This window comes from Sarcophilus harrisii, chromosome 5 (genome assembly GCF_902635505.1).
Source record: "Sarcophilus harrisii chromosome 5, mSarHar1.11, whole genome shotgun sequence".
NCBI lineage: Eukaryota > Metazoa > Chordata > Mammalia > Dasyuromorphia > Dasyuridae > Sarcophilus > Sarcophilus harrisii.
The window spans coordinates 10,524,371-10,550,811 of NC_045430.1; the positions used below are offsets into that span (position 1 = coordinate 10,524,371).

Genomic DNA, 26,441 nt, shown 5'->3' on the forward strand with positions numbered 1-26,441 from the left:
ATTTAACAAAACAACAAAGGTCCGAAATGGGCTTTGACCCAATAGGGAAGCAAAGAGAAGTTCCCAGGCTAAATGATGGGGCAGCCCTTCTTTGCAAGATGGGCAAATTCTTCCCTTTATCTCTAGGGTTTACCTGGGTCAATTCAGGGTAACCTGAGTTCAGGTTTGGGTTCTGGTCCTATCATTATTGTTATTATTAGCTGGTTGACAGGGTGGCTAACTTCTGTCCTCCCTACCTCATAAAGGCTCTGTGAGGAAGAAATGAGATCACTGCATTTAGAGCTAGAGAGGATTGTAAAAACCATTTCACAGATGAGGAAACTGAGGTACAGAAAGAAGTGACCTAAGGTCACATAGGCAATGGAAGTGTCAGAGACAATCCTGGAATATGAGTCCCCAGCTCCAAATCGGGTGTTCTGCCCAGCTCACCAAGCTGATTGTGTTCAATTCTGAGCACCACAGATTTGGAGATAGAAGATGGGGAAGCGCCAGAGGTGATTGTTTTTACAGAATGGGGAAGGACTGGGGATGCTTAGCCTGGAGAAGAGGAGACTCAGGGAGGACATGAAGGCTGTCTTCAGGTATCAGGTGAGGAAGGGACAATGGGGAAAGGGAGGAAGAAAGTAGAATGACAGCTATTCAGATTCATCCTAAGGTCTACCAGGTTGGTGTCAGAAAGACCAGGGTTCAAATCTGGCCTCAGACATTTACTTGCTGTGTGACCCTGAGCAAGTCACTTCACCAAGTTTGCCTCAGTTTCCACATCTGTCAAATGAGCTGGAGGAAAAAAATGGCAACCTACTCCGGTATCTCTGCCAACAAAACCCAAAATGGGATCATGAAGAGTCAAAAATGACTGAACACTACCACCACAAATCAAGATTTGATCGATTGTTGACTTAGTAAAAAGATGGAGATGTTTATCATACACATTAAACTCAAAAGTAAATCTTGAGTTTTCTTTCTTCTCCTTCCTCCTCCTCCTTCTCTTTTCTTCCTCCCTTTTTTTTTTCTTTTCCTCATCTTCTTTCTCCTCCTCTTCCTCCTTTAACAGTTTACTAGTACACTTCTGCCTCCTCCTCATTAGGAGTCTCCAAGCAAAGGCTAGAGAAGCTCCTCATGCTCAATGTCGTAGAAGAGATTCTTCTTCAGTTAGTAGCCTGAAAAGCTTCTTCCAGCTTCCAGAGCCTGTGGTCCTGGAAAGGGAGAGAGGCCCTCTCTGTTCTAAAGAGTTTTGATAATTGCTGAAGATATAACTCCCCTGTCCATTAGTGGGTTCCATGGCTGTGCATGGAAACGAATGGTTTCTTCTCTAGTGGCTCAGGGTTTTACTACCCAGTTGGAGACCAGGAAGAGTAAACTCTGAAAGAAAAGGGAAAGACTTGTCCACTTTGGGAAGGAGATCTGCCCTCCTCATTTAGCCTGAGAACTTTCTCCTAGATCAAAGCCTATTTCAGGCCTTTGTTGTATTTGTTAAATGTTATTTTCAGTTAAGTTGTTTCTGGTCAAGAGGAGAAAGTAAACAATGGATATGGTGCAAAGGACTATGATTCTGGAATCAAAAGACCTGCATTCTCTTACTATCAGTGTGATCCTGAGCAATTAATGTGATTCCCCTACCTTGCCTCCTGTAAAATTGGGGGGGGATGGGGGAAGTGTTGGACTCAATCAATTGATCAACAAATAATTTCTGTGTGCCAAGTACTGTACTAGAAGTATAGCAAAAGGAACTTACATTCTAATGACATTATACAAAATATAAATGCTAGCCATCACTGGGGAAAAAAATTCTATTTTGTCCAAGATCTAGATAGTATAAACAGATGGTACTGTGAGACTGAAAATTCTAAAATTACTATCTTGCTTGGTCTTAGTGTCATCCTTTATAAAATGAGATTTTTTGTGTGTTTTTTAATTTCTAAAGATATTTTCAATATCTGTTGCAGTCCCTGGAACATAAGTAGGTTTTTTTTTTTTTTTTTTTTAATATATAGCTTTTTATTTACAAGATATATGCATGGGTAATTTTTCAGCATCGATAATTGCAAGATGTTTTGTTCCAACTTTTCCCCTCCTTCCCCTCACCCCTTCCCTCAGATGGCAGCTTGACCAATACATGTTAAATATGTTAAAGTATAAGTTAAATACAATATATGTATACATGTCCAAACCGTTATTTTGCTGTACGAAAAGAATCAGACTTTGAAATAGTGTACAATTAGCCTGTGAAGGAAATCAAAAATGCAGGTGGACAAAAACAGAGGGATTGGGAATTCTGTGTAGTGGTTCATAGTCATCTCCCAGAGTTCTTTCGCTGGGTGTAGCTGGTTCAGTTCATTACTGCTCTATTGGAATTGATTTGGTTCATCATAGTAGGTTCTTAATGTCTTTTCAAAAATTATGAGTTTAATTCATAAACATGTTAAACATTCTAATATATAAAGTCTCTTAAAAGAGCATAATATATGAAAATGAACTTTAGTGATATGTAATCTAGTGGGGAATCAAAATATACATCAATATTCCTTTTTGTAAGAATTTAAGTTCCACTGTACACAGCAAGAACAAGATTATGTGATGATCAACTGTGATAGACTAGGTTCTTTTCAACGATGAGGTGATTCAAGGTAATTCCAATAGATTTGGGATGGAAAAACACAGAATGAGAACTACGGAGCCTGAATGTAGATCAAAGTATAATATTTTCACTTTGTTGGTGGTGGTTTTTTTCCTTGTATGCTCTTCCCTTTTGATCTGATTTTTCTTGTGCAGCTTGATGAATATGGAAATATGTTTATTAGAATTGCACATGTTTAACCTACATAGAATTGCTCTGTCTTGGGGAGGTAAGAGGGAAGGAAGAAAATCTGGAACACAAAATTACAAAAACGAATGTTGAAAGTTATCTTGACATGTATTTGGAAAAATAAAGCACTATTAAAATAAAAAAAAATTGCAAACCCACAAAAAATAAAATAAAATGGTCCCCTAGGGGAAAAAAAAAAAGATTTTGAGTTCCAAACTTTTTCTTTTTCCCTCTAACTCCCTCTTCCTTCCCAAGACAGCGAGCAATCTGACGATCATTTTACAAAACCTGACAAGTGTGTGTCAAACTTAGCTAGGTGGTGCAGTGGATAAACCGCTGGGCTAGAAGTCAGAACGATCTGGGTTCACATGCTGAGGAATTTACTTAACCCCTACTAGTCTCAGTTCCTCAACTTTAAGATAGGTTGGAGAAGGAAATGGCAAACCACTGCAGTCTTTTTGCCCGGACCTGCTAACCCTCATAAACGCATTTGTATAAAACAAAATAGCCCCGCGCATTTCTCCCGAATCTTCCACTTTCCTCTGCACTTTTCATCAACACCCCGGGCTTCTTCCTGCCTATCGGTTACTACGCACTAACTCGACCTGCCCTTCATCACAAATATCCGTGGCCGTGGGCCGCGCCAGGCCAGCTCCGATTCCCTAGCCATCACTGAGGGAGGCACAGGCGGCGGTTCCCAATCAGGATCCCCAGGCCTCTGCACGCTCACTGCACGATCGCTCTCCTGGCTGCGCTTATGTCATTACGTCTCGGTTCGCAGTCTTCTCGGATTCCTCCCGATCTAGCACGTGGCTTCTTCTTTCCGTCATTAATCACAAGTCCTCCAGCCACTGCTTTGGTCTTTTCCCCTTTTCCCTCGGAGTTGCTGCTCTAGTTCTGCACGGTCCGGCCTCCCGGCGACGGGGTCGACGGTCGCGGAGGCGGCTGCTTCGGGGGCCCGGGGACAGGGGTGAGACTGGCTTGCAAACAGCAGCTCCACCAACAATGCATGAGCGCGCCTCCCTCCCCCGCCGGCTCAACAATCGCCATTTTGTCTCGTCATCTTCGCCCGTCTGAGTGATGTAAGATGGAAGCTCCGGGCGGTTTTCCTCGACCGTCCTTTTATTATTAATGACTGGGACATTTTTCGCTCGGCGGGCTCCTTCTGACCACGCCCACAGCAGCGCCTTCCCCTCGCTGCCCCTCCTCCTCTGCTCGAGGCAGCCCCTCTCTGCGGATGACCCAGAACGAAACCCGCACCCCGATCCCCGCCTTAAGGAGCAGAAGCCGTGGAGAGGCAGTCAGCAGGGGGAGCCCCAGTGCTTTGATTTTTTTTTGTCCATCAAGTTTCTAAATAAAGTTGTTAACTGTCAGTCATTGCGAGGGCGAGCCGGCGCAGCTGCGGCGCACTTCGGGAAGGGTAGTCTCTTCGCCCAGAGCACGAGTCAGGGCCATGGTCGATGATCTCGCGGGAACCAGAGGGAATCTAAACAGGAAGAGAGACAAACCGGCTTTAGCCCGCACTGCTTTATGGGTATTGTAGTTAAAAAGGGGTGCGGTTCCTAGAGCGAGCCGAAGGAGCGGAACTACACTTCCCGGCTCACCCGGCCCCGTTGGCGGAAAAGACGGCCGGCGGAGAGTCCGGGAACAAATCAGATCGCAGGAAAGAAACTGCCGGCTTTCAAAAATTCTCCCTCGCCGCCATCATCGATCGGCGGCCCGGAGACGCAGGTGCTGTTGGCGGAAACCGGGGCGAGACGCGTGTGAGCGTGCATTGGTGGGGGGCAGGGTGTGTGCACGCGCTCGCGCGGTGGGAGGGAGGGAGGGAGCGAGCGAGGAGGGGGGGTGGCCGTTGGTTACCGGGCTATCGTGACGCGGGATTACGCCGCCGCCTCCGCGTCCTCCTCCCGTGCGCCCCTAGTCTCCCGCGCGTGATCCCCTCCCCCCTTCCCCCAGCGCGCGACCCCCCCTTTCCTCCTCTCCCCCCCTTCCCGGGGAGAAGCCGTGCGCGTGCGCAGGAGGGCGGCGAGCGCGAGGTCTGAGGCCGCCGCCGCCGCCGCTCCACGAGGCGCCCGCCAGCCCGCAGCCCGCCGCGCGCACGTAAGTCCTGCGGCTTCCGCGGGGCGCTGAGCGGAGGGGGAGGGGGAGGGGGAGCATCCGCCCCCGTCCGCGCCTGCGTCTGTCCCTGCCCCGTGGGGGTGGGGGGAGAATGGAGAGGGACTTGCAGGTGGGGACATTGAGGCTCTGGTGGAACAGCCTGGCGCTTACAGAGGGGGAAACTGAGGCCCGGGGACGAAGGGGTCTGGGCGGGGGAGGGGGCGGCGGCGCGGGCCCTCTGAGCCCCGGGATCTGCCTTAGTTGTCCATGCAGACTCCCCGAGGGCGCGGGCGCGTCCTGCAAAGGGAGAGCCCCAGGAAAGCCCCCAGGGCGTGCACTCGGCGCTCCCCAGCCTGCGCCGCCTCCCCTGGGCTGTGTGGGGTGCAGACCCCCGGATCCGGCCCCCAAACTGCGTCCGCACCCAGGAAAGGGCTGCCTGCGGGGGGCGGCCCCGTCATTCCAACCCCCGGGACACGCAGGAGAAAGCCGGGGTCCCCTGGGCTGGGCTAGAAGCCCCATCGCTTCCAAACGCCCGCACCCCCCCCCCGGGGTCCCTGAGGCGGAGCTGTCGGGGAGATGACCCCGAAGGGGGCTGTTGTGCAAGGGCCCCTTGGCCTGCCGCCCTCTCGGGAAGGTGGGGAGGGGGCCTTCCCCGGGCAGCAGCAGACAGCTCCGCCTCCTCCCGCTGCCCCTTTTGAAGGAGTCTCCTTGAGGTTGGAGCGTGTGTCCGCTTTGTGTCTGCGTCCCCAGCACCTCGGACAGGGCCCAGGCTTCACAGGCCGGCCCGGTCATGTGCTAAGCAAGCCTCGCAGCTACGTTGTCACTGGGGACACCTTTGGCTGCCCGATGGAGGGCCTAGGAAAGAGGTGCTCCGGGACTGCTCTGGACAGCAGCTCCCTGGACCTCAGTGGGGGGGCTCCAGCAGCAGGGAGTCAGCTCCCTGAGCGTGGGTGCAGCTCTCTGAGGGCCAGACCACTAGCTGTGCCCGCGGGGGGTTAGGCCCCTGAGGCCCGGATTGAAAGGGTCCTAGAGTTTGGAGGGGCCGTGGCCGGCGTCAGCAGCAGTAAATCGGCTCTGACAGAGGGACGGGGATGTGCCCATCAGTGTTCACGTAGCTGCGTCTTGGTCTTTGAGCCCAGGTCCAGTTTTCTCTCTGACTAAAAGTCACACGGACGTTGCTGATTGTTATACACTTATGTGAGGCTTGGGAGCGGGCTAGTGCAGTGGTGGGGGTGTTTGGGGCTCGTTTTGTTCTTTACTTTCTGCTTCGGAATCTGACATCCCCTAATTTCCACTCTGGTACTTGACCATCTCCTGCCCTGCTAGCCCTCCCTTACCTCAGGATGGGCAGATAGTTTCAAGACCCCCAACAGGTTTCTATTTTGTGTCCCAGAGAGGGCGTGGTTTCCCAAGACGAGTGTCTTTCATTGATCTGGGCCTTGGCTTTTTTGAGGGGGAGCCCTGTCTGCAGGCCTCGGCCCTCATCTTTGGGAACCCGGTTCTTTCTGGGCTGCTCTGTCCTTGGTGGGGGTGGGGTGGTCTTTGTGCCAGGAGTGGGGCCAGCCTATTGTGATGGGGGCTTTTGTGATGTAGAGTCTGCGTCTCCTAGGAGCCCCTGCTTCCTGCCTTTAGCTCTCCATGGGGACCACTAGTCCTGAGTTTGAGCCTTCTGTCTCTAGGTGACAACTCCTTTCCTCCCTGCTTCCTGCTGCCCCAGGCAAGCCAGTGAAGGCACTGGGGCTTCTCCCCAGATGGATGGCTTTAACCAACCAGTCTGCCCCCTTTGGGGGAGGGCAGTGGGAGATGCAGCCCAGGACAGTCAGGTGCCGGTCCTGTGGATGCTCTGTTCTCCCGGATCTTCGGCCCTGCCGACGATGGCCTCCAAATTAAGGAAACCCCATGGTCCTGTCCATTTTGTCCCAGCCAGGAGAGTCAGGGGGCAGCAGAGACTGAGGGGCTGAGAGCAAAGGGCAGGGCCTCTGCAAGCATTGAGAGTGCATCTCCTCCGCCCGCCCGGCCCTTCCGTTGGGTCAGACCAGACAGAAGGCCCTTTTGCCCAGGGTTTCAGCCTATGTAGAAAACTGCTATTTGAGGACAGTGCCAGTAGGAGCTGGCTGCTCCCATCTGGAAGAGGCGATGCTGCCGCCTGCCCCACCAGCCTTTGGCCTGAGCTGCCCTGCACATGGGCACCAGCTCTGGATCCCTCCTCTGCTCCTCACTACCTTATGACCTTGGGCAAGTGACTTCACCCATGGGGCCTCCGGGACGTTGTCCATGAAATGAGGGGGTTGGGCTGGATGGCCCCCAAGGTCTCCCCAAGCGCCGAGTCCTGGGACCGCAGACGAGCCTTTTCTCCCATCCGTGCTTTGAAGCCCATCTAACATGCTCCCCCTTGCAGAAAGCCTTCCCTCGAACCCAGTCACTTGTTGCCGGCCCTTACGTGACACTTAGAAGCAGCATGTGTCTGTGATGTATCATGGTAGCAGATTTATGGCCACCATGTTGGTGTCTTACCCAGGGCCCAGGTCTTGCTTATATCATACCTGGATTTACCCCAGGACTGTGCTGAACACAGTAGGTGCTTAATAAATGCTTGCTTCAAGGACATCTTTCGTGTTTAACACTCTCTGGCCTCTGTCTGGGGGACCATGGGGCTGAAGCCCTGGTGTCAGGACCAGCAAACCTGGGCTCCAAGCCTGACTTGAAATTCTTAGCCGGGACCTTAGGCGTGCAAAGGCCTTTGCTTTCCCTGTTGATCTGTGGGGCTAGTGACGCTCTGTAGACCTCACCGAGGTATTGTGGGGAGGGCGTTTTGATGGATTGTGCAATATGGAACAAGTCGGGCGCCTTTTGATGATGAGAGATGGTCCTTTCTCAGCAGCCTGGGAAGGAAGCTTGACAAGGCAGCAGTGACCATGGCGTCGGAGGATATTGCCAAGCTCGCCGAAAGCCTGGCCAGGACCCAGGTGGGCGGAGGACAGCTCAGCTTCAAAGGCAAAAGCCTCAAACTCAACACAGCAGAAGATGGTGAGACCCAAAGCCTCTCCTCCTCCCCTCTCCCTTCCTCCCCAGCCTAGATAGGATCCCAGAAGGAGCTTGGAACCAGGGAGAGCCTGGAATTGATGTCTTGGGCCTCCGGGGCTAGAGAAAGTCCCTCTTCCCTACTCCCCACCTCAGGGACAGCTACCCACCCTACAGGTCCATGCTCTCCCTAAAGTCTCGTCCCAGACCCCACTACAGGCTGTGTGGTTCTTAGGCCCTGGGAAGCAGCCCTCTGGCCTAGCACAGCTCCCAGTATCAGCTAATAGGGCTTAACTGGAAAACTCTCACCTTTCATACCACACGTACTTAGACCAGCAGGGCTGGTTTGGGCTTGCCCACAAATCTTGCCCGAGTGACTTAGCAAGGTGTTTTTGAAAAAGTTATGGCAGCGTCTTCCCCCGCTGGGAATGGCAGTGACCTGGATCTTTGGCTCCTTGAGCCTGTCCGGCCTGTTCAGGGCAATTCATTCCTCCAGCCCAGAGAGACACCATTTCTAGCAGGGCTGACTTCTCAGACCCAGGAGGGCACTGGAGATAAAGCCAAGGAACCTGCCTGGGTGCTTCTCCGCTGATCAAACCCATGTCAAGACTAGCCCAAGGTTTCTTTTTTTTATTCAGCAGAGAACACGGGCCTAGTTTCAAACTCTGATACCGATTCACTAATTCTCTTTCTTTGTGGCAAATAAGCCAAACCCTTAATCTCAGACCCTAAATTGCTATTCCAGCTTCTTTTTCAGGTTTCCTTGTTTTTTTAAATTAGGGGTAATATGAAAGTATGTTTTTGCTTATTGTCATAGATTCTCAGTAGGTGAGGTAGGAACTTGATCCTTTCCTTTAAGAAATTATAGTTTGTACAATTGGAGAAGACAAAATATAATTAAGCCCTATTTTTAAAAAAATTATTTTGAAATAGTTATCAAAATATTTAAAAACCTCAAAATCACAGATTTCAAGGTAAGAAGCCCTGCTTCAAGGAATTATAAATATTTAAGTTTTGCAGTGTACCTAACAAGTACACTGAATGTTCAGAAAAAAAGAGGAATGTAATGGCAGCTAGTGATAGGGCAGGAGAGAGGAAGAGAATTTGGAGCTCAAAAACAAAAATAAAATTAAGAATGAAGGTGCAGGTGGGTGTGAACCAGCTCCTCAGATCATAGATTTCAAGCTGTATGTATCCATCAAGAGCATCTGATTGAAGCCCCTTCCCTCTTTGAAAAACCTGGGGCCACCCTATTGGGGAAGAGTGATTACCCAAGGACAACTAGGCTTTGGCCGCCTTTTGCTGCCTTGGGTTCATTTCTCTAAGGGGGGACCAGGTGCTACTGCTTACAGTGGTCCCAGAGGTGGGTGTGATTCTCTCAGGCTGCCTTTCTCCCCACTGAGCCTCGTCACACGAGTTCCATACCTGGCAGTCAGGCCTTCACACCCCTGCATTCATTGTCCTTTTAGTGAGACCTGGAAGCCAGAAAGATGGCTGGGCCTTGGTCAGGCCATTTCAAGGGCCCCCTGCCAGGGGTGGGGGTGGAGAGTCCAAGGGGGAAGAGCTTTCATAGCACTCAGATGCTGCCAGTGTAGACCTAGCTCTGAACCAGAACTGGACTGGAGCAGGAAGGAGGATAGGCTCATACTTTGGGAGGTGCAGTCAGGAAAGGCTGCGTGATGGAGGAGGTGGGCTAGGGAGAGGCACTGAGGTATATAGGCCATGGGGACAAGGCCTACACTCAGGACACCCGATAGCCCTGTCCCGGTGGGGAATCAGCTGACCTTTCAGCTCCCTGGTGAGGTTCCCTAGATGAGGTGGTGCTCCACCCCTATGAGATCATGGGTCCGCAGCAGCCACCCTTCCTCCAGTCCATCCCTCTCCATCTGACAGGTGGCAGTAACTCGTGGCAGGGGCAGCAGAAGACCAGGTCCGGCGGGTCGGGGGTGGGCAAGCAGGCCATTTGCTGTGGTTCTGGCTAGCAGAGTGCAGATGGCCTCTCTGTGACCATGGGCATGTCATGTCACGTAGCCTGAGCTCCTGGGTTCTCAAATAGCTTGGATGCAATGCTGTGTGCAGCCTTGACTTCTAAGTCATTGGTCCCCTGGGAGCCTCTGAAGTCTGTTCAAGGTTGTCTTTAGAGTAATCCAATGGAGCTTCTGCTGAGTGTCCAAGGCAGGCTCCAGTCTGAAAAGATAGTCCCAGCAGAGTCTGGGGCACACCAGGAGAGGTTCCAAGTGATGGGCATTAGCTCTGGGCCCCGATAGAACAGCAGTGTCAGATCCAGTCTGGATTCTGCACCGGAGGAAATTATGGAGCAAGGCAGAGAATAGCTTCCCTCCTTGAAAACGGGTGCAATGCCGCCCTTCCCCACAGAGGGAAGTTGTGGGTAAGAAGTCTCCTTCAGGTCCATTTCTCTCTGAGGGTGAAGGGAGCTCCTGCTAAGCCATGGTCAGTGATCACCTGTAAGCTCTGGGAAAGCAGGAGGGCTTGCTTTTGCTTTATAAAGCTCAACATATGGCCCAGAGTGAGTGATGCCCTGGTCATGGCCATTGGGGCTTCTAGGCTCAGCCTCTGGGGCTGGATCCGATGGCCTTTCTGGACCAGCCACTGAAGGTTTTATCTCTTAAACGGGGATGGTTGTGTTTGGATTGTAGACCTCCCAGACGAGGGCCCGAGGCTATGACCCTTCTCACCCTGACGGGCTGCTGCAGCTTTGGAAACCAGGGCTTGTTTCTGTGGGGCATCCAGGTCCCCCAAGGGCTTTCCTCACCCATCACATACATACACCCTCATGGAGCAGCTGGGTCAAGGGTAATCATTATTGTCTTGTGAGCAGGCCCACAGCGTAGTCAGCTTGGCCAGGGCCTCCCGGGGACCCCATGCCTAAAGCACAGGCCTCAGTCCCCTGCCGACTTCTGGAGCTGAGCTGGTCTAATGACGTGGCTCCTTTCTTGGGTCCATTCAGCTCAGGAGGTGATTAAAGAAATAGAGGCGTTTGATGGCCTGGAGGCCCTGCGATTTGAAGGCAACACGGTGGGCGTGGAGGCGGCCAGAGTCATTGCCAAGGCCCTGGAGAAGAAATCGGAGCTGAAGGTGAGTGTGCCTGATGCCCAAATGGGGCCTGGCCCCCACCCTCTAACTTGGGCCCCGGGCCTTGCCTTCTGCCCTGTGTGAGCTCCACTCCTTCCTTGTTCTCCCTGCTGCTCCTGTTCCCTCAGGGCCCTGGGGGGCAGGGCAGGAGAGCCCTGCTGGCTCCATCCCCCACTGCCTGGGAAGGGGGAGCAGGGCTGGGGCTGCCTCACAAAGGCCTTTCTTTTCCCGACTCAGAAGGCTCAGAGAGCGTGCCCAGCCTTACCCGAGGAGGTCATGGCCAAGCAAACATTGGCAGCTGTGGCTCCGGGTTGTTTGGCTCCCTTCTGGCCTGGGACGGTTTGTTCTTTGGGATGTTCTCAGCAAAATAACAAGATGGTTGTCCCCACCTGGGTGGCCCGGACCAGCGGCCTTGGCCGACCTGAGGGCACAGGCCTCCAGAGATAAACCACCACCAGCCAAGCGTCCGGGTGGGCCCTGATCAGTGACGGCCCCCTACCCCAGTGGGCATGTAACACGCCCTACTCTCCAACTTCAGGCTCTCTTCTTACCCTCAGGCAGCCTTAGTCTGATTCCAGGAAAGAGCCAACAGTTTCAGGGGAGGAAATGTTTAGGAGTGAATGGTTTGGGTCTACAAGGGACCTTAGGGAGAGGTCATCCTTCCTGGGATGTGAACAACAAAGCTGAGATTTGGGAGGAAGCCCTCGGGTTTCATTCCTCTTGTCCCTTAGAACCAATGAGCCTTTGTTCCCAGGCCCTGGTTTCCTCTGTAGGATGAGGGGCTCAGACTAGGGCTAGGGAGCCCAGATTTCTCGGCTGGGTCTTAGAGCCCTGAAGCCTGTATTCTAAGACTGTAAATTGAAGAAAAGGGGGCCCAGGTTTTTTCCAACAGCAGTGAAATCACGGGTCCAGATCCTATGCCTGTGAATGAGTGAGGAAATCAATGAATGAGTTTGTCCTCAGGGAGCTTCCACTCAGATAGGAGAAGTGTTGGGGGCACCTGGCAGCAGCTGACAGTGAGGGGCTGCATGCCCTGGAAGCTGAGTCTCCTCTTTGGCCCCAAACTCTGATTCAGGTGTGACCAAAGTATATGAAAATAGGATTTTGGACCAGCATTCCCTTTAGGAGCTGCTGAATTTTGGAGCTGGAAGGAGCCTCGGATTACTAGGGGCCCAGCCATGCTGGCTAGGACCATTCCCCTGCCGTGGCTTTCAGCAATGACAGGAGGGGCGCCTTGGCGAGGAGGCCACCCGGGACCTACCTCTTGAAGGAAGGCCCCGCTCTTCCATTCTGAGTGGGTTCAGAGCTTGCTCCCTGTCTCAGGCTGACTGGTGCTCTCTCTGCCCTCTGTAGTTCCATGTGAAATGGGGGAGGAAGGGTAGCTGTCATTTCATTCCCTTTCTAAGCTGCTTCTTGGCCAAGTTGGCGCTCTCTGCCCCTCTTCCCGTCTTCTGTGTGCCCTTCCGGGCAGTGTTGTCAGTGGGTTTGTAAAATGGGTGGCCAGGGCCTAAGGACAGGGAGGTTGTCTCCTTGTTTGGGCTGGTCCCGCTGGCTCGCCAGGCACGTTGGGGCGAGTGGGCACACATCATCTGCCGCTCTGTGCTGCCCGTGAGGGTTGGGAGGCCGAGGCTGGGCTCTCCCCAGTGGGCTGGGGTCCCGAGTTTCCTTTCCCTCCCTCTCCCAGGAGAGGTTTCCAGCTCTGTGAGGGGCATGGGGTGAGTTGGAGTCCAGGTCATCCCAGCCAACTTAGTCTTTTCTCTTTTTTCCTCCCTTCCTCCCAAGCGATGCCACTGGAGCGACATGTTCACTGGGAGGCTGAGGTCGGAGATCCCTCCTGCCCTGGTGAGTGAATCGGAGGCAGTCAAGATAAACATTTACCAGGCTCCTACTGTATACAAGCTTAGGGATGCAGAGCTGAGACACAGACCCTCTCCAAGAGTTTGCAATCTAAGGGAAAAGAGGCGAAGGAGGCACCTCATCACAAATCACTAGTGGGGGCTATATATAGGCTGAGGACCAAGCAAAAGTCACAGGCTGAGAGATCTGGGAATGAGTTAAGCCAGGAATGGACACTACTGGCTGGGAGGCCCCTGGAAGGCAGCTGGGGTGTTGTTGGGCAAATGAACAGGTAAAAGAGGACAGGATGAGAAAAAGGAAGAGAAGGAAGAACGCTTGAAAGGAGTTGGGGGTTGGGTAAGAATGAGGCAGAACACCATTCTGGAGCTTTGTTTTGGGGAGTTTTTCGTTTTGTTTGTAAAAAACAAACATTTGTAAATGTTTGCAAAAGACAAACAAAAATGTAAAAAACATTTAATCAGGTTTCCCTTTACAATTGAACACAAAAAGAAAATACCCATGTTACAAGTAGGGAATATCACAAAAGTCTGAATGCGCTTTTGAGCTTTATATTGAAGCTCTTCAGTTTTAATAGCTTAAAAAGACCCTTATTGCAAAGTCAGGCAAAGCCAATTCCTGCCTTAGCTGTGCCCAGCATTGAAGAGCTCATTCTCCTCTTGGGTCCATCACCTCGGGGGTAAGTAGGGGGAGAGGAATTGTAGCGGGCTTCATTACCATTTCTTGCAATCATGGTTTGTCACTGCATTGATCAGAATTATCACAACCACCTGATTGGACCTTGCCATTGGTCTCTCAGATTCTTCCCTTCTCTTCCCCTACCTAACCTTTCAGAGTCACTGTCTGCTGAGGCAGACCCCATTTTCCCTGTCACTTCTCTCTGGTCCCCTTCCTTCTCACAACAAACCCGTACTTGAATCCTTGAGCAAACCTGTTTTGTGTTTTCTTTCAGAACTTTCCCCAGCAAGTGCTTTTTCCCATGTGACTCTTTCATGTTTGGAATGACCCTTTCTGCTGGCCCTTCCCTTTTTTCCTGTAAGAATGCTCAGGTCTCGCCTATCCTTAAAAAACTTTCACTTGGACCTCCTGTGTCCCTTTACTCTCTCTTCCTCTTGTCTCTTTTCATTGCTAAACTCCTGGGAAGAATCTTGTGCCCTCCTTGTCGCTTCCTTTTCCACTACCCCCCCACTTCTCAGCTCTTTGAAAACTGGCTTCCATACTTGGCTGATAGGTTTCTCCGAGATGATCCTTTCACTGCTAAATTCAGTGGCCTCTCCTCACTCCAACTCTCCCTTGACCCAAAATCCTCCACACTATTGAGCAGCCTCTTAATCCGAATACTTTCTCCTTCCCTAGCTTCTGTGATCACCCCATCCACTCTTGGATCACAGCATTCAATCTTGGTTATCATTGTTCTTTCGGTTACATTGTCACCATGTAGGTTGTTTTCCTGGTTCTGCTCATTTCACTTGGTAAGCTGTTCATTTGTCTTTGCATGCTTCTCTCTATTCATTCTCTCTCTCTCTCTCTCTCTCTCTCTCTCTCTCTATATATATATATATATATATATATATATATATATATATATATATATATATATAATTGTTTTGCTTTATTGAATAGCATGCCTGCAACTTCTGCTTTTTTGGTTGGTTGATGCCTAATAAAAAATTTTCCTAATTACTCTGTTTTATTCTTTTTTATAAATAATAAAATTATTTTTAATTATTTAATTTAATATTAAATTTATTTTATTCAATTAGTTATTTTGGTTGGGGTGGTTAGTTTTTATTATTTAATTAAAAATTATTTTATAAATAATAAAAAACACTTATTCTTAAATGTATTTCTATGGGCAACAGGTTAATCTGTCACTATTTTCATTTTACTGGAGCAGTGAATCCATTCACATTTAAAGTTTAGAGAGTTTGGTTTATATTTTCCTCCCAATGTTTTTGGTTTTTTGTTTTTTTTTTAAGAGAACAATTTAATAGTTTAGAGATATACTGGGGCCAAATGGATCTACGGCTTGGTCCAGGGCTGAATGAGACTATCGTCTCAAAGAATCCAACCCCTCCAATTGTTTCTAATAGCAAGGTGATTTTTTCCAAGTTACGATTTTTTTCTCTTTTCCAAACATACTTCTACAATACTCTTTCCAGTTACTTTAATCTTTAAAAAAAATTTTTTTTTGCAGTAGTGCTTTATTTTTCTGTTTTTAATCATATTATAATGCCCTATTCTATTTCATTTTTTAATAATTGTTTTTATTTTCAAAATTTAGGTGCTTTCTGTTCTTTATTCCTCATCATATCAAAATTTCAGAGCTACCGCTTCTGCTCCTGCTTTGTGAGCTTCCCACTTTCCACTGGGCCTTGTTCCCACAAAAATATCCCTTCCTGCAAGTGATAGGATGGACTGCCCCTCTCTCCATTCACTTCCTGATACGCAGCCCTCTAGTGACCTTTGTTCTGTTCACCTTCTTTCCTAATTTGCCTCAGAATCTCCCTGGGTCCCTGCCATCCCTCTCCCTACGCACTAGTTGCCCTCTGTGGCTCCCCCTCCCCAATGCAAGAGTAGTGATTTCCCTAAGCATCAAATCCCCCCAAAACGTCTAACTCAAACTCTGCCACTTTCTCCACAGAATATCTCTTCCCTAGTAACATTCATCGGTGCTATTCTGATGCTTCTTTAACCACTCTCTCCCTTGGATTTTGTGATTTGGCCCTACATGAAACACTGAGTCATCTCTAGATGGACACTGCCAGGTTGTCTGTGATGCCTCAGACCTGCCTCTCCACCACTACCTGCAGGGTGACTTCTGCCCTCACCTCTCTGTCCTGGGATGCCCAAAGAAAGAGGTCTCTTAATGGTCATTCTGCTGTCACTTCGTTGCTGTTACTGTCATTGGCCGCTGCATTTCTTTTACCTGGGTTGTTTGCAAAGCAAACAATTTTTTCATGTCTTATTTTCTTTCCGAAAACATTTTGAGTGCTTCTTTATAGTGGAGCATCCATCTTTTTTATTTCATTTATCATTAAGCTCAGATTTGCAGAGGTCTCTTTAGGCTACCTCCTAAGCTCTGTTGCTCTTCAGAATACACTTCCATTTTCTGCTATATTTTCTAATACATATAATCTCGTATTATTTAAATTTCCTTTTCTTTTTATCTGAAAGTCGTTCTTCTGGTTGCTTGTAGAATGTTATTTCTCACTAGATTGATTTCTTGTGTCCAGAAGTTCTGAGCCGTTTTATTTCTTAAATTATGGTATTTAGGGGGTTTTGATTTGTGTTCTTCTGGGAAGTCTGTGACCTTAGGCTATCTTTGTGTACCCTGTCTTTGAGATCAATATTTTGCTTGTTTTCTTTTAATGTTACTGCTTCCTACGTCTCTTCTTCTAAATTGTCCTTCACTAGTATGTATTTATATTCCCAGTTTGTTTGTATTCCTATTTTGCCAATTATTTCTGTTGTATAGGCCATAAATTCTGCTCTCACATTTCTCCTTGCTTTTTTCTACCATTCAGGAGCAGCTCATTGTGGTTCTCCGTTCTCAAAATCCACAGGGTCTTGTCTCTATTAGGCACTGAATCTTTTTCTTTTATTTTGCAATATTTATTCACAGAGGCCTGAACTCATTTACTAAATCTGGAGGTCTGTTAATGTTTTCCCTCTTAATTTATCTGCTTACGGCCAAGATTTTTTGAGTTTTTTCTTCCTTAGATCTTTAGTAATTTCAGTCTTTTTCCCCCTTATTTTCCCTAAATGCTCACTTTTTTGTTGTTGTTGTTTTGGGATGTTTTGAGGGTTTCTTCCTGAGATCTTTAGTAATTTCAATCTCCCCCCCCCCCCCCCCCCCCCCCCCCCCATTTTCCCTAATTGCTCACTTTCTTTTTTGTTGTTGCTCTTGTTTTGGGGGATTTTTAGGGTTTTTTTTCCCCTGAGATCTTTAGTAATTTCAGTCTTTCCCTATTTTCTCGCTTTCTTTTTGTTGTTGTTTTGGGGGGTTCTTGAGAAGCACTTGGAGTTAAGGGCCTTGCCCGGGATCACACAGCTAGTATGTGCTAAGTGTCTGAAGCCAGATTTGTACTCGGGTCCCTCTGATTCCAGCAGTAGTGGCTCTATCCACTGTGGCATCTAGCTGCCCCTAATTGCTCACTTTCTGACTCCCTCCCCCCTCTGCTGGTGGTTTTCCTGGACCTGGAACTCAAAAGTTCTCAAGCTCTGCCTGTGCTGGACAGTTCGTGGCTCACCAGCCTAGGTCTCTTTGTTCCAAGTGACTTCTGGCAGGTTAGGGTTCTTACCTCTTCCACATAGCCCCCATTTGTGCATCCTGTCCCATTCCTGTTCTTCACTTCTGGCCTAACACAGGACGGAGTACTGTCAGGCCGGGCAAACTTCTGCCATTCAGAGTAGAGGGACCAGATCAGGGTAGAGAATGGAGCTTATTCTACACGTAGACATCTGGTGTGTCCTGCCTCACTACTCTCATCGCCCACTGTCTTGCAGCAGCAGTTTAGAGCAGTGGCTCTCCAGGGCACTGGAAAGGAGGTGGGGTGTCCTATGGGTGGGATCGGCTTGTGCCGTGGCATAGGGGTGCCATGCCAGTGGAGTTAGCCCGTAGGGCTCCCAGGAGGGTGGAAATGCTTTTTATCAGCCCTGGGTTGTTTCCTCCTGACCCCTCACTTGTTCCATAGATCTCCCTGGGGGATGCCCTCATCACAGCTGGGGCACAGTTGGTGGAGCTGGACCTGAGCGACAATGCCTTTGGGCCCGACGGCGTGCGGGGCTTCGAGGCCCTGCTCAAGAGCTCGGCTTGTTTCACGCTGCAGGAACTAAAGCTTAACAACTGTGGCCTGGGCATTGGTGGTGGCAAGGTAGGTGGTGGCTCCCCAGCCTCGGGGCACAGAGGAATGCTTTGTACATCCCCACACAGATTGGGAGAGCGGTATTCAGTTGGTGATCCCCAGAAGGCTGACTCCATTTGGGGAAGAGCAGGGGTGTCCATAGGAAAGGAGGAAGGGAGGAAGAAGGGCAGCTGGGAAGAGATTCTGGAGCATAGAAATTTGGAATAATCATTGGCAGCAACATTCATTAAGCCTTACTGTGTGCCGGCTACTGAGGATCCAAAGAAAGGGCGAAATCTGGTGACTAGCCTCAAGGAGCTCATAGTATAAGGCGGGGTTGTGGGGGTTCGGTGGAATGGAGCCACTGGATGGTGATTGAGCAGCATGAGCACGGTTTGCAAAGTTAACCAGAATCAAAGCTCTTGATGGCCAAGTTGGGTTTCTCCCAGTTAATTCACAATTTGGAAGGGCTGAAACATGGGCCAGAGAGCTCATGGCTCCTGGTTTCTTGGTGTGTAGTGGAGGGGATCGGGAGACACTCTGGCTGGGGGCCACGGGGCATTCTTGTGGTCAGTAATGGTGGCTTTGGGGGACACGCTCGTGCAGTCTCCAAAATCGGGATGACTCACGTGGAGTTTGAAACTACACGTCACAAAGTGATGGATAAAGGACTAAATTGAGTCCCTGGTGGTCATTTTTCATGTAAATAACGAGTCGCAGAGTAGATGGAAGGTAATCTGGGAGAAGGCATTAGCACTTGGGGTAACCTGGGAAGGTCTCTTGCTAGGGCAGGAGCTGAGCCCAGTCTGGAAGAAAGCCTGAGAAGTTTGAAGCGGGGTGAGGTAGGGGCTCACCCCAGGCAGAGGGTACCACTGGAGGGTCAGGGTGGGAGGCTGGTGGCTTCCAGGTGTGGTCCTGGGGGTCATAGAGCAGTGGAGCTTCCTGGAGACGGATGGGGCAGAAACAGAATAGAAGCAGAGCTCCGAGAAGGAGAGACCAGTTAGAGGCTGGCGGAGGGAGCTAGGCTGGGGTGAAAAGGCGTCCAGCTCCCCATTGTAAATGAGGAAAGGAGCCCAGAGGAAGCAGCTTGCCCCCAGGGCCACAGCAAGTATGGACCTAGAATCTGGCCCCAAGTCCTCCTGACTTCTGACCAGGGTGGGCACAAGGACCTTTCTGGATCTCCTCGTTTCTCCTTGTAGATCTTGGCGTCGGCTCTGACTGAGTGCCACCGGAAATCCAGTGCCCAGGGCAAACCACTCGCCCTGAAGGTGTTTGTGGCCGGCAGAAATCGCCTGGAGAACGACGGCGCCATGGCCTTGGCTGAAGCGTTTGGGGTGAGTGTGGATGAGGGGCTCAGGCAGGCCCAGAGGTTGGGGGGGGAGGGGGGAGGCTGGCTGAGGTCCTGGATCCCACAACCAGGGGAGGGTGCACCTCCCCGTGCGGCACATCCGTCAGGTGGCATGGGAGGGGGCCACTCCCAGCTGCCCTTAGGTAGCCTTGTCCCTGGTTTCCTGATGGGGCTCTGGGGGGAGGGAATGATGCTCACAAGTCTGTCACCGGGAAGAAGCTTAGGGTCTAGAAGGAAGGGGCTGGGCCTGAAGCAGTGAGTCAGAAGCATTCGTTATATTTCTGGCTGTGAGCTAGGCCCTGGTGGAGTCTTGCCCTTTTTCAGAAGCCCCAGTGCTGATGACACGTGCCAGAGCAGGGCTTCCAAGGCCGAGCTGGGCCAGGCCACTGGCCACCCCTGGTTCATCCAGTGCACCAGCTTGGGTGGAGCTCATGAGCAGGGCTTTGTACCTCCACCACCACAGTGGTCTTCCTGGCGTGGGCCCTCCGTTCTTTGCTTGAGGACCCTCCCCATCTTTCCTTTTCCTTTCCTCCCACAGAGCATCGGGACCCTGGAGGAAATCCACATGCCTCAGAATGGGATCAACCACCCCGGAGTGACGGCACTCGCCCAGGCCTTCGCTGGCAACTCCCTGCTGCGAGTCATCAACCTGAACGACAACACTTTCACAGAGAAGGGGGCGGTGGCCATGGCCGAGGTGAGCTCTGGGATTCAGGGGCACGTGCCCAGAATAGCGTCAGCCCTGCCATTCAGGCTGGAGACCACTTAGCTGGATGGGTCCTGTCGGGTGAGGAAATTGCTTGCTTGCCTCAGCACCCACCCTCTGTCTTATCTCTGACCTGCAGACCCTGAAGATCCTGAGGCAGGTGGAGGTGATCAATTTTGGGGACTGCCTGGTGCGTTCCCGAGGGGCTCTGGCCATCGCCGAAGCCGTGAAGGAGGGGCTGCACAGGCTGAAGGTGGGTCCAGCTGCCCTTGCCTCCTGCCAGGGTGACGGATAGTTGCGGGGTCAAATTCAGGGGCAATGCTTGACCCCTTGCCCTGTCCTCTCTCAGGAGCTCAACTTGTCCTTCTGTGAAATCAAACGGGATGCCGCCCTGGCGATTGCAGAGGCCGTCGAGGACAAATCAGACCTGGAAAAATTGGATCTCAATGGTATGGGGTGTTCCCGGTGGGACTTGGGAACCAGTCCAGCCTCGAGGCCCCGGGGCATTGCCCCCGACAGCCCCAGGGAGATCCCTCAAGGGGGTTTACTTTTCGGGCCTTAGCATTCTGGCCGAGGGTCCCCAATCCTTCATCTTCCCGCCTCCGCCACAGGGAACGCCTTGGGAGAGGAAGGCTGCGAGCAGCTTCAGGAGATCCTGGAAGGCTTCAGCATGGCCCACACGCTGGCCTCGCTCAGGTAACAGGGTCGGGCCTGTGGGGTCCCCCGGGAAAGTGGGGCTGGGCGGGATGGGATTCATCTTGACGTACCTCTGCAGTGACGACGAAGGGGATGATGAGGAAGAAGAGGATGATGAAGAGGAGGAAGAGGAGGAGGAGGAGGAGGAAGAAGAAGAAGAGGAAGAGGAGGAAGAGGAGGAGGAGGAGCTTCAGCGGGGTCAAGGAGAAGAAGTGACCACCCCCTCTAAGAAGATCCTGGATACACACGTCGGGGTAAATTGCCAGTAGTTTGGGGGGAGAAAAGAAGGGTGGGCCCGGGGTCGAGGCCGGCTCGCCGTCGTGAGCACCACCTCCTTGAGGTTTCCAGTTCAGCTCTGGGGAAAGGCCAGAAATTCGGCTCTTAGACGGTGTCCTCCCAGCAGGTGCCCAGTCAGATGGCCTGCCCAAGGCAGGGGGGCGGACAAGGGCCCAGACGGGTGGAATCGGGGCTTTCAGGCTTCCAAGACCAAGCTCAAACCCCAGGCCCAAGCACAGTAAGGGCCTGCGCGTCCCTATCCCTGCCAGCAGGGTCTCCCCAACTCACTGGGATAAGAGAAGCCGATGGAGGTTCAGCTGGGGAGATGAGACAGGCTCCTGAAAATGGGGGAAAACGTGCTTAAGTTTGGTAGGGGCCGTGTCTGCCCTTCCAGAGCTGCCTTGGTGCAGATGGGGGCGGGGCTGGCCCTGAGCCAGCAGCGGGGACCCTCCCCCATCCGTGGGGTTCCCACAGCCACTTATCTGGGCCGGGTCCCCCTTCTGCTTTCAGGAACCCGCTTCAGTCCTGTGTTCTCCGTCTGACGTCTCCACGTTCCTTGCTTTCCCGTCTCCAGAAAAGCTTTTGCGTCTTGGGCCCAAAAGCTCATTGTTGATAGCCCAGCAGGTAAGGGACCCAGCTTCCGACCGGAAAGCTGAGTATGAAGGTGGTGGGACCCTCAAGTGCCGAGCCTCCCTGCCTGCTCGGGGTGTGCCCAGGAGGGGGCGGCGAGGAGAGCTGCGTCCCCCCCATCCGTAAGCGCCCTCCACATCCGCTATCCTTGGTCCCTGTGGATGCAGAAGTGCCAGGCTGGCCTTGCTCTGTGTCAGCCGGGCCACGTGAGCCACATGAACACGCTCGGTCTGTGCTCCTGCCCTCAGAGAACTAGGAGCGCCAGGGCCCCTGCCCAGAGCCAGTCCTTCTGCATCGGCACGGGTGGAGCCCAAGGCCGGCTGCTTTGACACCACGGCCTCATACACGTATGGCCTGGGGCAAAGGAGAGAAGGAAAGAGGAGGAACATGGGACAGAGGGAGGAAGCCAGCCTGTGGAGACCGGGCCTGGCTTAGAGACCCAGGCGCCTTGGCTGCCGGCCTGACATGCTCACTGTGATCCAGGCCTGTCCCCAGTGCCCTCACTGTGTCCCCGCTCCCGGCCCGGCACTCTCACTTGTCTCTCTTCCTTCCAGACGGACACATCTGATCCAGAGAAAGTGGTTCTAGCTTTCCTGAAGGTCTCTTCTGTGTTCAAGGACGAATTGGGAGTGAAGACGGCTGTTCAGGAGGCAGTGGGTGAGTGCCCCCGGCCTGGCGCAGGCTGGCAGAGGAAGGAAGAGCTTCCAGAGAACCCGATGGCTGGCGGTGGGTCCCTGGTGGTCAGCAGCAGGCAGCGGCAGCTCTGCTGGTGGGCACTGGCTACCACAAGGGCTCCCTGTGAGGTAGAGGCAGTGCCTTGATTTTTACACCCATAAGAATGGTGGAGCTCCAGAGCGCCAACGCTCACTGGCCAGCTTTCTGATTCCCAGCCCCTTGACCCGCCTTGTCTCAGAACTGGGTGGGAGGGCTTTTGGAGGGGCATGGGCCCAACTGTGCCAAGGAGGTGCCACGTTTGTATTCAGTGGGAGAAAAGCTCGGGAAAAAGGGGCCCAGTAGTGGGTGCCCGTGTGGCCTCTGGATGGGGCTTGCCCAGCAGCTGCCACAATGGTTTAACCCTGCTGTGAGTGAGCTTTTGGCCAGGGCACCTTCTCTGCTGCCCCTTCCTTTACCCATGTGACTCTGGGGCTTCCTCCATCTCCCCATCTTCAAGCCTGCCGGAGGCTTTGGGGTTAAGCGCCCCAGCTAGAGGGGCGTAGCTCTTGTGTGCCCCCACCCAAGGCCCCACCATGCCCTCCGTCTCTTGCAGATGCCCTGATGAAGAAAGCCCTAAGTTCAGCCTCCTTCAACTCCAATGCGTTCATCACAAGGCTCTTAATACACATGGGGCTGCTCAAGGTGAGAAGGAGGGACAGTGTTTGGCGACCTCTGACCCAGACCCGGTCCCTACACCAGGGACCCATTTGGGGATCTTCCCTTTTAGTGGCCCGTGATTTGCTGGCAGTTTCCCTCCCCGCCATCGGTGCATGGCCGGCCCCCAGGGGTACAGGCTGCGGAAAGGTTGGGAAAGTCCCGCCTCAGTCTAAGGGAGCATCAGCCCGGCCATGGCACGGGAGCTCCAAGACAGACGGCCGGCTAACCTTGCCCTCTGGGCTGACCTTTCCTGCAGAGTGAAGACAAGATCAAGGCGATCCCCAATCTCTACGGCCCCCTGATGGCTCTCAACCACATGGCCCAGCAGGATTACTTCCCCAAGACCCTGACACCCGTGCTCCTGGCCTTTGTGACCAAGTGAGTCCGGCCTGTGTTTGGGGCAGGGCAGGGGCTGGGGCCCCAGAGCCCATGTGAGGATGGGAGGAGCGGCCTATGGCCGGAGTTCAGGTGGTGGGCGGGGGCCAGGGTGTCCGTTCCAGCCACGGCAGCCCCAGACACCCTCTGGGGCAGTAGCCCGAGCTGCCGCACCACAGAGGCGCACCCAAAAGGATCGAAGACCCAGGGCCTCCCAAGAGAAGAGATGGGGTGGTCTCCTCACCCACCGTGCAGAAAGCTGTCGGCTGCAGCCCAGAAGTAGCCTCTCAGCCTTGTCTGCTTTCCTGAGGATCCCGGTGCTTGGAGATCAGGGGTGGGAGGGCCTCTCCCCGGGTGCCAGCACTGTGCTCTGCAGTTCTGTAGGAAATGTTTGTTGGATTGAACTTTAACAAAGGCCTGAGGAGCAGACTCTAGGGACCCTTCCTCTGGCATCAGGTTCGGGCTCTTTGGGGCCCCCCGGAGAATGGCGAGAACGTTGCCCGTTTATATTTCTAGCACCTTTGGGTTTGCAAAGTCAGCTCTCAGCAGGTGGGCCCGGCCAACTTAACTGATGGTACCGAGTAGGCGGGCCCCGTGGGTGTGTGAGCCCCAGAGGCTCTGGCACCTCCCCCAGAGTCCTCCCTGAAGTGCCTCCTTGGCTGTGTCGCTGGGGGCTGGCCCTCGGCAGTGGCGTCCTCCCCACCGCTAGACAGTCCTCAGCCAAGAGTCCCGGGTGCGAGGCTGCACAGAGCCTTGTGCCGGACTGTGGCCCTCTGGGAGAGGAGTCCTACACTAAGGACCCCTACGGAGATTTTTGAGATAGATCAGTACCTGGACCTTCCCCAGGTGGCTTTCCCTGTATCATGTGCGGTGATCCCATGGCCTCTGGGGGTCTCCATGGTGCCCCAGAGCTGGAGAGCCCCAGTTCCTTGTTAGTGGAGGCGCCCCCCCCCCTTCCCCCCCCCCAGGGTGAGCGAGTGGGTCAGGCTGGCCCTCGGTGAGAGGAGCAGGGCCAGGCAAGGCAGAACAAGTCAGAGAACACAGAGGAGGAGCTCTGGGTCAGGGTGGGGCAGCTGGTCCATCAGCGAGTTTGTGGGTGCCAGGCTGGAGGAAAGGTGTGGCAGAGAGGAGGCTCCCCTGGACCATGTGGGCATGAGGTGCGGAGCTGCTGGCAGGTGCAGAGGGGGACTAGGCAAGGAGAGGCCAGGCAGCACTTCTGTGAATGAGGGGGGTGGGGAACAGGGCCGCCAAAGGCTAGGACACTGGCAGGGGGGCTCAGGAAGGCCCGTCGGCTTCATTTGGGACATCTTGTGGGAACCTGGAGCTCAGGCCAGGTACGAACAATCATAGGAGTCCGCTGGGTACAGAGAATGTGGAGAGCGCACAGACCCAGAGGAACCTGAGAAAAACACAGCAAAGAGCCCTAAGCTCAGGGGCCCCCGGCTCTTCTGGGGCCTGCTCAGAATCCCAGGTGTGCTGTCACTCCTAGCACCCCGTGCCACAAACATGAGCACGTCTGCTGTAGTGTACGGGCCATTTCTGACTCCCCCCGTTAGTGTCCGGGGGCACCCTTTGTGTGCAGGCCCTTGCCACAGTGGGGGCTCTGACCCCGGGCACGGCATCTCTCCGAGATGGGGCTTCCCCTCTGTAACCCAGGATGCTACAGAATCGGGAGCAGTTACCTCGGCGCTGCCGTTAGCCCGGGCCTATGCGGCTTCTTGGGCTCCGAGCGCCTCCTTTTAACCCCTCTCTTCTCCCTGTTGCGTGCAGGCCCAACCGGGCTCTGGAGTCCTGCTCCTTCGCCCGCCACAACCTCCTGCAAACCCTCCACCACGTCTAGCTGCTGAGAGGCCGGCCTCTGCTGTCGTCCCCCCTCGAACTTTATGACCCGAGAGCCTCCGCCCAGGCCCCAGAGGACGAGTGTGTGTGTGTGTCCACCATCACTTCCACTGAAGAAACCTTTCCTTGCCTTCCACCCTGGGAAGCCGCGGGAGGCCGCTCTTGGCCAGCATCTGTCCTCCCTGCGGACCCCGCTCCCGGCCCCCGGCTGCACGGGGTTTTTAACGTCTCTGCTTTTTTGGATCAGTCTCAGGAGCCGGCCTCGGACACTTCCATCCTGCCTGCTCATGGAAAAGGACGGTGGCCCCTCATTAAACTCTGTTCCCTCCCTCATGCTGCCCTGCCTGGATCCCCCCTGGCCATCGCCATGTGTTGCAGGGGGGCAGCCCGGCATCCCCGCTGGCTTGGGGAGCTCCTCGGCTGCTGCTGCCGCTCAGGATCTCTGGGAGGGGGAGCGGCCTTGTCTGCCCCCCAGGCTCTGCTCCCTGCCAAGGCCAAGGCGCATAGCTGGGGGGGGGGAGGCCGCTTAGTGCCCCTCCAGCGAGTCAGTGCTCACACACCAGCTCTCTCTGGGGGAAAGGGAGCTGGGGTCCCGTGTCCTCCTGGGGCCTGAGTTCAGCCTGCAAGCGAGGAGCCCCGCCCCGCCTTGGCCAAGAGCCTCCTTTGGTAGGGGCTTCTTCCATCTCTTCCCCCTCCCCTGTGGAAGGCTAGAGAAAGGCAGTCCCTGTGTTGGAGCCGGACCTGGCTGCTGTGATTGTGGCGAAGAAGGGTTAGCTGGGAGGTGGTAGGGGGCCGGGGCCATGGATTCTGAGCTGACCCCGGGTCCCCTTGGCTCGTAGCTCTTGCCTTACTGTGTTGGGGCCCGCCGCTCTGCTCCCGGCCAGCCCGGGCTTCCTGAAGGGACCAAAATACTGAGGACTGAGCTTGGGATACCCTTCTTCCCTTCACCATAACTTGTGCTCATCTTTGGCTGTGAAAGGGGGTCCTGGGAACAAGGCGTGGCATCCCGAGGAGGTCTGTGAGAAGTTGCCCTTGGCCCGTCTATGGTGATGGGCTGCTGCCCAGGCGGCATGGGGCCCATCTGGCTCTCGCCTGGACCTGTGGCCCCCTGAACACTAGCAAAGGCTAGGAGCAGATTATCCTCTGGCTTCCCCGGCCTGGGCCCAGCTTTAGCTAGTGTCTATAGAACCGTGGGTGTGCTAGAGGGGACTGGGGTGGCTATCCAACAGGAAAGGCGCCCCACGGCAGGAGGGCACCACCTGGGATGGGGCCAGCCGGAGTGGGCAAGGTTAGGAAATGCTGGTCCCGGGCCGGAGAGCTTACAGCTGCCCAGCTGTAGGGGCTCAGGCACAGCCTCACCCCCAGGGCGCCCAGGGCCCCGCAGGCCCACCCTCATCTGTGTTGGTACTTGTGCTGATGTGTAACGTCCTGCTCGGGCCGGGGCTTGGGGTAGCCTGAGAATAAAGCGTGTGTTGCAGCCTG

General features: G+C 53.4%; 1 protein-coding gene across 8 annotated transcripts; it reads left to right on the forward strand.

Moving 5' to 3' along the window:
• Positions 1 to 320: 320 nt before the first annotated feature.
• On the forward strand, positions 321 to 26,436 carry RANGAP1 (Ran GTPase activating protein 1). 8 transcript variants are annotated; one of them, XM_031940862.1, is made up of 16 exons: positions 321 to 588; positions 7,782 to 7,930; positions 10,893 to 11,020; positions 12,800 to 12,859; positions 17,569 to 17,748; positions 18,918 to 19,052; positions 19,605 to 19,763; positions 19,912 to 20,025; positions 20,122 to 20,221; positions 20,384 to 20,468; positions 20,548 to 20,722; positions 21,255 to 21,368; positions 21,929 to 22,031; positions 22,642 to 22,730; positions 23,002 to 23,123; positions 24,891 to 26,436. In XM_031940862.1, the coding sequence occupies exons 2-16, from the start codon at positions 7,819 to 7,821 to the stop codon at positions 24,958 to 24,960; spliced, it is 1,746 nt and encodes a 581-aa protein (XP_031796722.1). In that variant the 5' UTR covers positions 321 to 588; positions 7,782 to 7,818; the 3' UTR covers positions 24,961 to 26,436. The 8 variants fall into 8 exon arrangements, with proteins under 8 accessions (XP_031796722.1, XP_031796721.1, XP_023361082.1 ...); XM_031940861.1 differs by having other exon boundaries at positions 7,785 to 7,930; XM_023505314.2 differs by lacking the exon at positions 321 to 588 and adding an exon at positions 4,289 to 4,567 and having other exon boundaries at positions 7,785 to 7,930.
• The last annotated feature ends 5 nt before the right edge of the window (positions 26,437 to 26,441 follow it).